A 15,012-nucleotide genomic window follows, 5' to 3' on the forward strand; every position below is an offset into this window, starting at 1 on the left:
TTATCTAGCATTAGATTACCCTCAACATTTTCATGTTCTGTACAATATGGATATTGGTGGCTATTTGAGAGAAAATGTGTGGTAAAATATATGGTTGTCATTGTTGGGGCCATATAGGTTTGCAAAAAGACACAGTTTATTGTGGCATGTATTATGATATATTCTCCTTATTTTGTAAGTAAGAACAGTCATGGTGTGGTTGTTGCATAATGTCTATCCACCACCGTGTATACTCTTTTATTTTTTAATTGTGAACAGAATGAAAGGTTTTGTTTACACCATTATATTTATTAATATTTGAGATGCTATAACACTAAACATTTTGGCATTTTTACTTAATAAAATAAATAAATAATATACTTCACGACTTTTAAAAGAACTAAAAATACAAGAAGTTCACATACTACAACCCCATATTCAAATACTACCCCAGCAGGCACCAGACATCAATGTTACTTTGACAAGACATTGGACTCTAATGACTCTAACATCAGACAATAAAATTGTGGTTGGAGATGAAAATCAGGTTGATGTCAAAACCCAACATTGGCTAAGTGACACTGTAAGCTTTCACATTCAACTGGAATGTCTGTGTTGTATATATCAAGATGGTGTTGGCGTAACATGACATTTGGAAGATTTTGTATACTTAACACCATAACTGACAGAATATCAATGTCAGCTGTTGTCAGTATTTTACATTAAATTAACATTGGCATTAGACATTGTCTGACATTGGATTTGGGTCACCTGAAGTCACAACCTACATTCAACCAAATATTACTACTTTACTTGCAAATACATTTACATCCACTACTGCAACTCCAGGTACAGCTGTCACTACTGCTGCAACACCGGCTTCTGTAACAATAGTTGGTACAACTACTGCAGAACTCATGAAACAGAGATCCTCTAAAGGTACAAATGACTGGCTGAATCCAACATCTTCAGCATTTATAAATCAAGGTGCAATGATAAAATTAAAGGGAGAGATTATCTCTCACTACACAATAAACTGAAATGACAGGTTTTGGCATCCAACTCATTTTAAACAAATCCCACAAGATAACAAATTGTGGTATAAGCCTTAACTTCAGATTCAGGCTTTTTCCATGACAGGAACTTCGCGATCTGTAACCTTGAGCTTCCCATAACATGTAACTTGTGAGAACCTGTAAGGTCCAGGTTCTAGGTTCTGCCTTGTTATCCACTGGGTTTATGCTGTTTGATTGATAAGTGATCTCTAAGTGCAAAACCAACACAGGGATAGACCACATGGCCAGAGAGGTCACTGAAATGAAAAGTTATGCATTCTGATAAAACAGCTAGATTCATTGTCACTACATTGTAAATTATGCAGTTGGATAGTGACAGCTAGACAAGTTGTCTAAATGGCTTAGGACATAACACAATACAATCCACAGTAACAAGATGTGGATTTAATATGTACTGCAGGCTTACATCCCAAATTTGTAGCACCATTGCTGTTATATTTATGAGTGAGATGAGGATTGCCTTATGTGAAATTATGAAAGCCTGTTGTGCAATGACTTGCTTTAACCTTTAAGTGTGAGCAGAGTGATCCCACATCAAGACTGACAGGTGATTTATAAGAAGTGTAACACAAGAATAACACAGGGTTACGCCACATAGCCAAAGACACCACTGCAACTTAAAGCTAAATATAGAATAGATATCCACTACATATTAATTATGCTACAGAATAATGACAGGTCCTTTTAAAATAAAATAGGCAAGCTGAAAAAACAAGTTGTTTCAGTGGTTTAAAACACTTGAGAATGAACCCTCCATGAACCAGACAAACCTGATTTTTAAACTGAATGTAATGTCACTGGTCGACTTTAACCCACTCCACTGTCAGTGAATATGAAGGGATATTTCAAATTAATTAACATGACATAGAAATTACTGTCTTTATAAAAGCTGTGAGGTAAAACAAACTGACTCACTCAACTCACTTGTGAAACAAATGCTCACAATGCAGCAATAACATGTAGTTTAAGCATCCTTTTTTAAACAATAAGTTGCAATTGCTTACTTTTACAATTCTGTTTTCCACTCACATTCAGGTTGGAAGCAAATACAGACAGATATTCACCATTAATTAAATACAGTGATTTGGTATTGGATTATATTGATATAATAGCTTTGTACTATAACTGTATTGTGTAATCAATTTACAAATTTACTGAGATAATACAAAATTTATACAATATTCATTAAATATACTTTGAATTGGAAAATCTGTAATCATTGTACTTTTCTTGCATTTCCTCCTTCTCTATTTAATTTCACGAGAACTCAGTATTTATTGATTTGGCATTTCATACTGTCAGACCGGTAGAACTTCATTCTCATAGGCTGAATACACCAGCATACTGTTTTTGTTTCACTGGACAAGACAAAGGAGTATACCATTGTACTGTGCCAAGATTCTGACAGATTGGGCTGAGAAATTGTATGCTGTGATTTAGTGTATTCATCACTAAGGTGTCGCATTTCAGAAAATAGATGACCAATGAGTCATGTCCTTAGCTTCTATTCCATTTCAATACATAAAGGCTTTAAAAGATGTTCACTGTCACAGAAGGTGAAAGGCTTGCAGTGTTATGTATGTGGACTGGTGTAATTTTTGAAAAAAAATAACACTGAAACATTTTAAACAAAAATCTACACCAGAAAAAAGAAGAGGGAATTAATAACTTTTAATTTTATATCTTTTAATTTTGGGTAAGTGGACTTTTAAATCTATATGTACATTTTTAATTTGTAATTTAAGTGTGAGTTATTTATTATACAAACACATTTTATTTAGTCGGTGCCTGGATAAGATCTTATGGAGAAATTGGGTGAAATGACACAAGATACTGATGATAGAATATTGGAAGTAAGAATATTTGTCATTTAGATGTGAAGAAAACAGCAGGGATTCAGTTTAAGCACAAAATTCTGACCACATTTAATAGTTTCTTGTTCGTTTTTGGGTTGTATTTACTAAAATAAGACTGAAGTGGGGTCTTTTATAGTGAAATAAGATTTTTATATAGAGAGACGATAACCACTCCCCCCAGTAACTTTGACATATAAAACTTCTGGTAGACTGTTGTTGCATGTAAAGTTTATAAATGCTCAATAACACTTTTTAATACAAACTTCAACATTCATCCTATTCCTTAAATGTGTTAATATCTGTTTTGGTTGTGTGAGTGAGTTTTCAGATGTTCACCTCTAAAATACATTATAGTAAAGGTAATTGATGTAGTTTCACTGTGAAGCTGAAAGTATCAAAATTGACATTTCCAAACTCATCAGTAAATCCGAGTAAAAAAAAAAAAAAGTGCGATTACTTAATGGGATATTCATGTTTTCTCAGTTTTCCTCAACATCAGTGTGTGGTAGAATCATGGTATAATTGAGCTAAGGAAGATGTCCATGTAAAAGGAATGATGAGTTACTAAGCCTAAATGTACTCTTATAGTGAATATATAATTATACGAAGTAAATTAATCTTTTGAAAATCTAATGTTTCATTTGAAACACAATTCCAATGAATACCAGGAAAAAAATATGAACATTAAATTTAAATTGTTGCAAATATAGATTAATCTACTATAGATGTTTTTATTGTGTTTTATGGTCATTCTACATTAAAGTTAAGCACAAAGTAATTGATTAATAGTTTAACTGTGGTGCATTATCTTTTGAAATACTTCATCTGTAAGTCATACGATGTCTTGTTTGATTTTACAGAATTCTTCACAGGATGGGTGCCGAGAGAATCATATCAGGCTTCCTGATTGTAATAGGTATGTACCCCATGAACAAACATAATGGAAGAATGAAAATGTATAACAGAAATTCTAAAATAATCAATGCTATCAACAGTTGCTTTAGATTTGGCAACAGCTGCGACAGCAAACACAACTGCCCCAACAACTACCACTGCTGCACCAACAACAAACAAAGCTGCAACAACAACCACATCTTCCCCAACAACTACCACAGCTGCCCCAACAACAACAACCACAGCTGCCCCAACAACAACCACAGCTGAACCAACAACAACCACAGCTGCCCCGACAACTACTACAGCTGTACCAACATCAACAGCTGCCCCAATAACAACAACCACAGCTGCCCCAACAACTACCACAGGTGTACCAACAACAACCACAGCTCAAACAACTACAACAGGTGCCCCAACAACAACCACAGCTGCCCCAATAACTACCACAGCTGCCCCAACAACAACAACAGCTACCCCAACAATGACCAGAGCTGCCACAACAACAACTACCACAGCTGTCCCAACAACAACCACATCTTCCCCAACAACTACCACAGCTGCCCCATCAACAACAGCTGCAACAACAACCACAGCTACCCCAACAACAACATCACGTGCTCCAACAACGACCACAGCTGCCCCAACAACAACAACCACAGCTGCCCCAACAACAACCACAGCTGAACCAACAACAACCACAGCTGCCCCAACTACTACCACAGCTGCCCAAATAACAACAACCACAGCTGCCCCAACAACTACCACAGCTGTCCCAGCAACTACCACAGCTGCCCCAACAACAACAACAACCACAGCTGCCCCAACAACTACTACAGCTTCCCCAACAACTACCACAGCTGCACCAACAACAACCACAGCTGCCCCAACTACTACCACAAGAGGTGCCCCAACAACAACAACCACAGCTGCCCCAACAACTACCACAGCTGCCCCAACAACAACAACCACAGCTGCCCCAACAACAACCACAGCTGAACCAACAACAACCACAGCTGCCCCGACAACTACTACAGCTGTACCAACATCAACAGCTGCCCCAATAACAACAACCACAGCTGCCCCAACAACTACCACAGGTGTACCAACAACAACCACAGCTCAAACAACTACAACAGGTGCCCCAACAACTACCACAGCTGCAACAACTACCACAGCTGCCCCAACAACAACCACAGCTGCCCCAATAACAACAACAGCTGCCCCAAAAACTACCACAGCTGCCCCAACAACAACAACAGCTACCCCAACAATGACCAGAGCTGCCACAACAACAACTACCACAGCTGTCCCAACAACAACCACATCTTCCCCAACAACTACCACAGCTGCCCCATCAACAACAGCTGCAACAACAACCACAGCTACCCCAACAACAACATCACGTGCTCCAACAACGACCACAGCTGCCCCAACAACAACAACCACAGCTGCCCCAACAACAACCACAGCTGAACCAACAACAACCACAGCTGCCCCAATAACTACCACAGCTCTCCCAACAACAACCACATCTTCCCCAACTACTACCACAGCTGCCCAAATAACAACAACCACAGCTGCCCCAACAACAACCACAGCTGTCCCAGCAACTACCACAGCTGCCCCAACAACAACAACAACCACAGCTGCCCCAACAACTACTACAGCTGCCCCAACAACTACCACAGCTGCACCAACAACAACCACAGCTGCCCCAACTACTACCACAAGAGGTGCCCCAACAACAACAACCACAGCTGCCCCAACAACTACCACAGCTGCCCCAACAACAACAACCACAGCTGCCCCAACAACAACCACAGCTGCCCCAACAACAACAACAACCACAGCTGCCCCAACAACAACCACAGCTGACCCAACAACTACCACAGCTGCCCCAACAACAACAACCACAGCTGCACCAACAACAACCACAGCTGAACCAACAACAACCACAGCTGCCCCAACAACAACCACAGCTGAACCAACAACAACCACAGCTCTCCCAACAACAACAACCACAGCTGCCCCAACAACAACCACAACAGGTGCCCCAACAACAACCACAGCTGCCCCAACAACTACCACAGCTGCCCCAACAACTACCACAGCTGCCCCAACAACAACAACCACAGCTGCCCCAACAACAACCACAGCTCTCCCAAAAACAACCACATCTTCCCCAACAACTACCACAGCTGCCCGGACAACAACAACAACCACAGCTGCCCCAACAACAACCACAGCTGAAACAACAACGACAGCTGCCCCAACAACTACCACAGCTCTCCCAACAACAACAACAACAACCACAGCTGCCCCAACAACTACCACAGCTGCCCCAACAACAACAACCACAGCTGCCCCAACAACTACCACAGCTGAAACAACAACAACGACAGCTGCCACAATAACTACCACAGCTCTCCCAACAACAACAACAACCACAGCTGCCCCAACAACAACCACAGCTCCCCCAACAACAACCACAGCTCCCCCAACAACAACAACCACAGCTGCCCCAACAACTACCACAACAGGTGCCCCAACAACTACCACAGCTGCCCCAAAAACTACCACAGCTCTCCCAACAACAACCACATCTTCCCCAACTACTACCACAGCTGCCCAAATGACAACAACCACAGCTGCCCCAATAACAACCACAGCTGTCCCAACAACAACCACATCTTCTCCAACAACTACCACAGCTGCCCCAACAACAACCACAACAGGTTCCCCAACAACTACCACATCTGCCTCAACAACAACAACCACAGCTGCACCAACAACAACCACAGCTGCCCCAACAACAACAACCACAGCTCCCCCAACATCAACTACTACTACAGCTGCCCCAACAACAACAACTACTACAGCTGCCCCAACAACAACAACCACAGCTGCCCCAACAACAACTACAGCTGAACCAACAACAACCACAGCTGCCCCAACAACTACCACAACAGGTGCCCCAATAACTACCACAGCTGCCCCAACAACTACCACAGCTGCCCCAACAACAACAACGACAGCTGCCCCAACAACTACCACAGCTCTCCAAACAACAACAACAACCACAGCTCCCCCAACAACAACCAAAGCTGAAACAACAACGACAGCTGCCCCAACAACTACCACAGCTCTCCCAACAACAACAACAACCACAGCTGCCCCAACAACTACCACAGCTGCCCCAACAACAACAACCACAGCTGCCCCAACAACTACCACAGCTGAAACAACAACGACAGCTGCCCCAACAACTACCACAGCTCTCCCAACAACAACAACCACAGCTGCCCCAACAACTACCACAGCTCTCCCAACAACAACAACAACCACAGCTGCCCCAACAACTACCACAGCTGCCCCAACAACAACAACCACAGCTGCCCCAACAACAACATTCACAGCTGCCCCAACAACAACCACAGCTGCCCCAACAACAACAACCACAGCTGCCCCAACAACAACAACCACAGCTGCCCCAACAACTACCACAACTGCCCCAACAACTACCACAACAGGTGCCCCAACAACTACCACAGCTGCCCCAACAACAACAACAACCACAGCTGCCCCAACAACTACTACAGCTGCCCCAACAACTACCACAACAGGTGCCCCAACAACAACAACAACCACAGCTGCCCCAACAACAACAACAACCACAGCTGCCCCAACAACTACCACAGCTGCCCCAACAACAACAACCACAGCTGCACCAACAACAACCACAGCTGAACCAACAACAACCACAGCTGCCCCAACAACAACAACCACAGCTGCACAAACAACAACCACAGCTGAACCAACAACAACCACAGCTGCCCCAACAACTACCACAGCTCTCCCAACAACAACCACATCTTCCCCAACTACTACCACAGCTGCCCAAATGACAACAACCACAGCTACCACAACAACAACAACCACAGCTGCCCCAACAACAACAACCACAGCTGCCCCAACAACAACAACCACAGCTGCCCCAACAACAACCACAGCTTTCCCAACATCAACCACATCTTCTCCAACAACTACCACAGCTGCCCCAACAACAACCACAACAGGTTCCCCAACAACTACCACATCTGCCCCAACAACAACAACCACAGCTGCCCCAACAACTACCACAGCTCTCCCAACAACAACAACCACAGCTCCCCCAACAACAACAACTACTACAGCTGCCCCAACAACAACAACCACAGCTGCCCCAACAACAACTACAGCTGAACCAACAACAACTACAGCTGCCCCAACAACAACAACCGCAGCTGCCCCAACAACAACAACCACAGCTGCCCCAACAACAACAACCACAGCTCCCCCAACAACTACCACAACAGGTGCCACAACAACAACCACAGCTGCCCCAACAACAACCACAGCAGCCCCAACAACAACAACCACAGCTGCCCCAACAACAACCACAGCTGCCCCAACAACAACAACCACAGCTGAACCAACAACAACCACAGCTGCCCCAACAACTACCACAGCTCTCCCAACAACTACCACAATAGGTTCCCCAACAACTACCACAGCTGCAACAACAACTACCACAACAGGTTCCCCAACAATTACCACAGCTGCCCCAACAACAACCACAGCTGCCCCAACAACAACAACAACCACAGCTGCCCCAACAACTACCACAACTGTCCCAACAACATCCACAGCTGACCCAACAATTACCACAACAGCTGCCCCAACAACTACCACAGCTGCCCCAACAACAACAACAACAACCCCAGCTGCCCCAACAACTACCACAGCTGCACCAACAACAACCACAGCTGCCCCAACAACTACCACAACAGGTGCCCCAACAACAACAACAACCACAGCTGCCCCAACAACTACCACAGCTGCCCCAACAACAACAACCACAGCTGCCCCAACAACAACCACAGCTGCCCCAACAACAACAACAACCACAGCTGCCCCAACAACAACCACAGCTGACCCAACAACTACCACAGCTGCCCCAACAACAACAACCACAGCTGCACCAACAACAACCACAGCTGAACCAACAACAACCACAGCTGCCCCAACAACAACCACAGCTGAACCAACAACAACCACAGATCTACCAACAACAACAACCACAGCTGCCCCAACAACTACCACAACAGGTGCCCCAACAACAACCACAGCTGCCCCAACAACTACCACAGCTGCCCCAACAACTACCACAGCTGCCCCAACAACAACAACCACAGCTGCCCCAACAACAACCACAGCTCTCCCAAAAACAACCACATCTTCCCCAACAACTACCACAGCTGCCCGGACAACAACAACAACCATAGCTGCCCCAACAACAACCACAGCTGAAACAACGACAGCTGCCCCAACAACTACCACAGCTCTCCCAACAACAACAACAACAACCACAGCTGCCCCAACAACTACCACAGCTGCCCCAACAACAACAACCACAGCTGCCCCAACAACTACCACAGCTGAAACAACAACAACGACAGCTGCCACAATAACTACCACAGCTCTCCCAACAACAACAACAACCACAGCTGCCCCAACAACTACCACAGCTGCCCCAACAACAACAACCACAGCTGCCCCAACAACAACCACAGCTCCCCCAACAACAACCACAGCTCCCCCAACAACAACAACCACAGCTGCCCCAACAACTACCACAACAGGTGCCCCAACAACTACCACAGCTGCCCCAAAAACTACCACAGCTCTCCCAACAACAACCACATCTTCCCCAACTACTACCACAGCTGCCCAAATGACAACAACCACAGCTGCCCCAATAACAACCACAGCTGTCCCAACAACAACCACATCTTCTCCAACAACTACCAAAGCTGCCCCAACAACAACCACAACAGGTTCCCCAACAACTACCACATCTGCCTCAACAACAACAACCACAGCTGCACCAACAACAACCACAGCTGCCCCAACAACAACAACCACAGCTCCCCCAACATCAACTACTACTACAGCTGCCCCAACAACAACAACTACTACAGCTGCCCCAACAACAACAACCACAGCTGCCCCAACAACAACTACAGCTGAACCAACAACAACCACAGCTGCCCCAACAACTACCACAACAGGTGCCCCAATAACTACCACAGCTGCCCCAACAACTACCACAGCTGCCCCAACAACAACAACGACAGCTGCCCCAACAACTACCACAGCTCTCCAAACAACAACAACAACCACAGCTCCCCCAACAACAACCAAAGCTGAAACAACAACGACAGCTGCCCCAACAACTACCACAGCTCTCCCAACAACAACAACCACAGCTGCCCCAACAACTACCACAGCTCTCCCAACAACAACAACAACCACAGCTGCCCCAACAACTACCACAGCTGCCCCAACAACAACAACCACAGCTGCCCCAACAACAACATTCACAGCTGCCCCAACAACAACCACAGCTGCCCCAACAACAACAACCATAGCTGCCCCAACAACTACCACAACAGGTGCCCCAACAACTACCACAGCTGCCCCAACAACAACAACAACCACAGCTGCCCCAACAACTACTACAGCTGCCCCAACAACTACCACAACAGGTGCCCCAACAACAACAACAACCACAGCTGCCCCAACAACAACAACAACCACAGCTGCCCCAACAACTACCACAGCTGCCCCAACAACAACAACCACAGCTGCACCAACAACAACCACAGCTGAACCAACAACAACCACAGCTGCCCCAACAACAACAACCACAGCTGCACAAACAACAACCACAGCTGAACCAACAACAACCACAGCTGCCCCAACAACTACCACAGCTCTCCCAACAACAACCACATCTTCCCCAACTACTACCACAGCTGCCCAAATGACAACAACCACAGCTGCCCCAACAACAACCACAGCTGCCCCAACAACAACAACCACAGCTGCCCCAACAACAACAACCACAGCTGCCCCAACAACAACCACAGCTTTCCCAACATCAACCACATCTTCTCCAACAACTACCACAGCTGCCCCAACAACAACCACAACAGGTTCACCAACAACTACCACATCTGCCCCAACAACAACAACCACAGCTGCCCCAACGACTACCACAGCTCTCCCAACAACAACAACCACAGCTCCCCCAACAACAACTACTACTACAGCTGCCCCAACAACAACTACTACTACAGCTGCCCCAACAACAACAACCACAGCTGCCCCAACAACAACAACCACAGCTGCCCCAACAACTACCACAGCTCTCCCAACAACAACAACCACAGCTCCCCCAACAACAACAACTACTACAGCTGCCCCAACAACAACAACCACAGCTGCCCCAACAACAACTACAGCTGAACCAACAACAACGACAGCTGCCCCAACAACAACAACCACAGCTGCCCCAACAACAACAACCACAGCTGCCCCAACAACAACAACCACAGCTCCCCCAACAACTACCACAACAGGTGCCATAACAACAACCACAGCTGCCCCAACAACAACAACAGCAGCCCCAACAACAACAACCACAGCTGCCCCAACAACAACCACAGCTGCCCCAAAAACAACAACCACAGCTGAACCAACAACAACCACAGCTGCCCCAACAACTACCACAGCTCTCCCAACAACTACCACAATAGGTTCCCCAACAACTACCACAGCTGCAACAACAACTACCACAACAGGTTCCCCAACAACTACCACAGCTGCCCCAACAACAACCACAGCTGCCCCAACAACAACAACAACCACAGCTGCCCCAACAACTACCACAACTGTCCCAACAACATCCACAGCTGACCCAACAATTACCACAACAGCTGCCCCAACAACTACCACAGCTGCCCCAACAACAACAACAACAACCACAGCTGCCCCAACAACTACCACAGCTGCACCAACAACAACCACAGCTGCCCCAACTACTACCACAACAGGTGCCCCAACAACAACAACAACCACAGCTGCCCCAACAACTACCACAGCTGCCCCAACAACAACAACCACAGCTGCCCCAACAACAACAACCACAGCTGCCCCAACAACAACCACAGCTGCCCCAACAACAACAACAACCACAGCTGACCCAACAACTACCACAGCTGCCCCAACAACAACAACCACAGCTGCACCAACAACAACCACAGCTGAACCAACAACAACCACAGCTGAACCAACAACAACCACAGCTGCTCCAACAACAACCACAGCTGAACCAACAACAACCACAGCTCTCCCAACAACAACAACCACAGCTGCCCCAACAACTACCACAACAGGTGCCCCAACAACAACCACAGCTGCCCCAACAACAACAACCACAGCTGCACAAACAACAACCACAGCTGAACCAACAACAACCACAGCTGCCCCAACAACTACCACAGCTCTCCCAACAACAACCACATCTTCCCCAACTACTACCACAGCTGCCCAAATGACAACAACCACAGCTGCCCCAACAACAACCACAGCTGCCCCAACAACAACAACCACAGCTGCCCCAACAACAACAACCACAGCTGCCCCAACAACAACCACAGCTTTCCCAACATCAACCACATCTTCTCCAACAACTACCACAGCTGCCCCAACAACAACCACAACAGGTTCCCCAACAACTACCACAGCTCTCCCAACAACAACAACCACAGCTCCCCCAACAACAACTACTACTACAGCTGCCCCAACAACAACTACTACCACAGCTGAAACAACAACAACCACAGCTGCCCCAACAACAACAACCACAGCTGCCCAAACAACTACCACAGCTCTCCCAACAACAACAACCACAGCTCCCCCAACAACAACAACTACTACAGCTGCCTCAACAACAACAACCACAGCTGCCCCAACAACAACTACAGCTGAACCAACAACAACTACAGCTGCCCCAACAACAACAACCACAGCTGCCCCAACAACAACAACCACAGCTCCCCCAACAACTACCACAACAGGTGCCACAACAACAACCACAGCTGCCCCAACAACAACCACAGCAGCCCCAACAACTACCACAGCTGCCCCAACAACAACAACCACAGCTGCCCCAACAACAACCACAGCTGCCCCAACAACAACAACCACAGCTGAACCAACAACAACCACAGCTGCCCCAACAACTACCACAGCTCTCCCAACAACAACCACATCTTCCCCAACTACTACCACAGCTGCCCAAATGACAACAACCACAGCTGCCCCAACAACAACCACAGCTGCCCCAACAACAACAACCACAGCTTCCCCAACAACAACAACCACAGCTGCCCCAACAACAACCACAGCTTTCCCAACATCAACCACATCTTCTCCAACAACTACCACAGCTGCCCCAACAACAACCACAACAGGTTCCCCAACAACTACCACATCTGCCCCAACAACAACAACCACAGCTGCCCCAACGACTACCACAGCTCTCCCAACAACAACAACCACAGCTCCCCCAACAACAACTACTACTACAGCTGCCCCAACAACAACTACTACCACAGCTGAAACAACAACAACCACAGCTGCCCCAACAACAACAACCACAGCTGCCCAAACAACTACCACAGCTCTCCCAACAACAACAACCACAGCTCCCCCAACAACAACAACTACTACAGCTGCCTCAACAACAACAACCACAGCTGCCCCAACAACAACTACAGCTGAACCAACAACAACTACAGCTGCCCCAACAACAACAACCACAGCTGCCCCAACAACAACAACCACAGCTGCCCCAACAACAACAACCACAGCTCCCCCAACAACTACCACAACAGGTGCCACAACAACAACCACAGCTGCCCCAACAACAACCACAGCAGCCCCAACAACTACCACAGCTGCCCCAACAACAACAACCACAGCTGCCCCAACAACAACCACAGCTGCCCCAACAACAACAACCACAGCTGAACCAACAACAACCACAGCTGCCCCAACAACTACTACAGCTGCCCCAACAACTACCACAACAGGTGCCCCAACAACAACAACAACCACAGCTGCCCCAACAACAACAACAACCACAGCTGCCCCAACAACTACCACAGCTGCCCCAACAACAACAACCACAGCTGCACCAACAACAACCACAGCTGAACCAACAACAACCACAGCTGCCCCAACAACAACAACCACAGCTGCACAAACAACAACCACAGCTGAACCAACAACAACCACAGCTGCCCCAACAACTACCACAGCTCTCCCAACAACAACCACATCTTCCCCAACTACTACCACAGCTGCCCAAATGACAACAACCACAGCTGCCCCAACAACAACCACAGCTGCCCCAACAACAACAACCACAGCTGCCCCAACAACAACAACCACAGCTGCCCCAACAACAACCACAGCTTTCCCAACATCAACCACATCTTCCCCAACAACTACCACAGCTGCCCCAACAACAACCACAGCTGCCCCAACAACAACAACAACCACAGCTGCCCCAACAACTACCACAACTGTCCCAACAACATCCACAGCTGACCCAACAATTACCACAACAGCTGCCCCAACAACTACCACAGCTGCCCCAACAACAACAACAACAACCACAGCTGCCCCAACAACTACCACAGCTGCACCAACAACAACCACAGCTGCCCCAACTACTACCACAACAGGTGCCCCAACAACAACAACAACCACAGCTGCCCCAACAACTACCACAGCTGCCCCAACAACAACAACCACAGCTGCCCCAACAACAACCACAGCTGCCCCAACAACAACAACAACCACAGCTGCCCCAACAACAACCACAGCTGACCCAACAACTACCACAGCTGCCCCAACAACAACAACCACAGCTGCACCAACAACAACCACAGCTGAACCAACAACAACCACAGCTGCTCCAACAACAACCACAGCTGAACCAACAACAACCACAGCTCTCCCAACAACAACAACCACAGCTGCCCCAACAACTACCACAACAGGTGCCCCAACAACAACCACAGCTGCCCCAACAACAACAACCACAGCTGCACAAACAACAACCACAGCTGAACCAACAACAACCACAGCTGCCCCAACAACTACCACAGCTCTCCCAACAACAACCACATCTTCCCCAACTACTACCACAGCTGCCCAAATGACAACAACCACAGCTGCCCCAACAACAACCACAGCTGCCCCAACAACAACAACCACAGCTGCCCAGACAACAACAACCACAGCTGCCC

The 15,012-nt window shown here is 47.2% G+C and overlaps 1 protein-coding gene and 1 long non-coding RNA gene across 2 annotated transcripts; both read left to right on the forward strand.

Moving 5' to 3' along the window:
* Window positions 1-1,242: 1,242 nt before the first annotated feature.
* On the forward strand, window positions 1,243-4,060 carry LOC139606800 (uncharacterized). Its single transcript, XR_011684691.1, has 3 exons — window positions 1,243-2,751; window positions 3,772-3,827; window positions 3,907-4,060. It is a non-coding gene; the product is annotated as an uncharacterized lncRNA (long non-coding RNA).
* Window positions 4,061-7,709: 3,649 nt separating this feature from the next.
* On the forward strand, window positions 7,710-9,821 carry LOC139606617 (integumentary mucin C.1-like; the record flags this gene model as incomplete). Its single annotated transcript, XM_071458878.1, has 2 exons — window positions 7,710-7,884; window positions 9,241-9,821. Coding segments are annotated over exons 1-2 (756 nt in total), but the record flags the coding sequence as incomplete, so codon positions are not given.
* Window positions 9,822-15,012: the final 5,191 nt, after the last annotated feature.

Source organism: Trachinotus anak, unplaced genomic scaffold (assembly GCF_046630095.1).
Source record: "Trachinotus anak isolate AG129_WGS33_773 ecotype Australia unplaced genomic scaffold, CSIRO_AGI_Tana_v1 ptg000023l, whole genome shotgun sequence".
Lineage (NCBI taxonomy): Eukaryota > Metazoa > Chordata > Actinopteri > Carangiformes > Carangidae > Trachinotus > Trachinotus anak.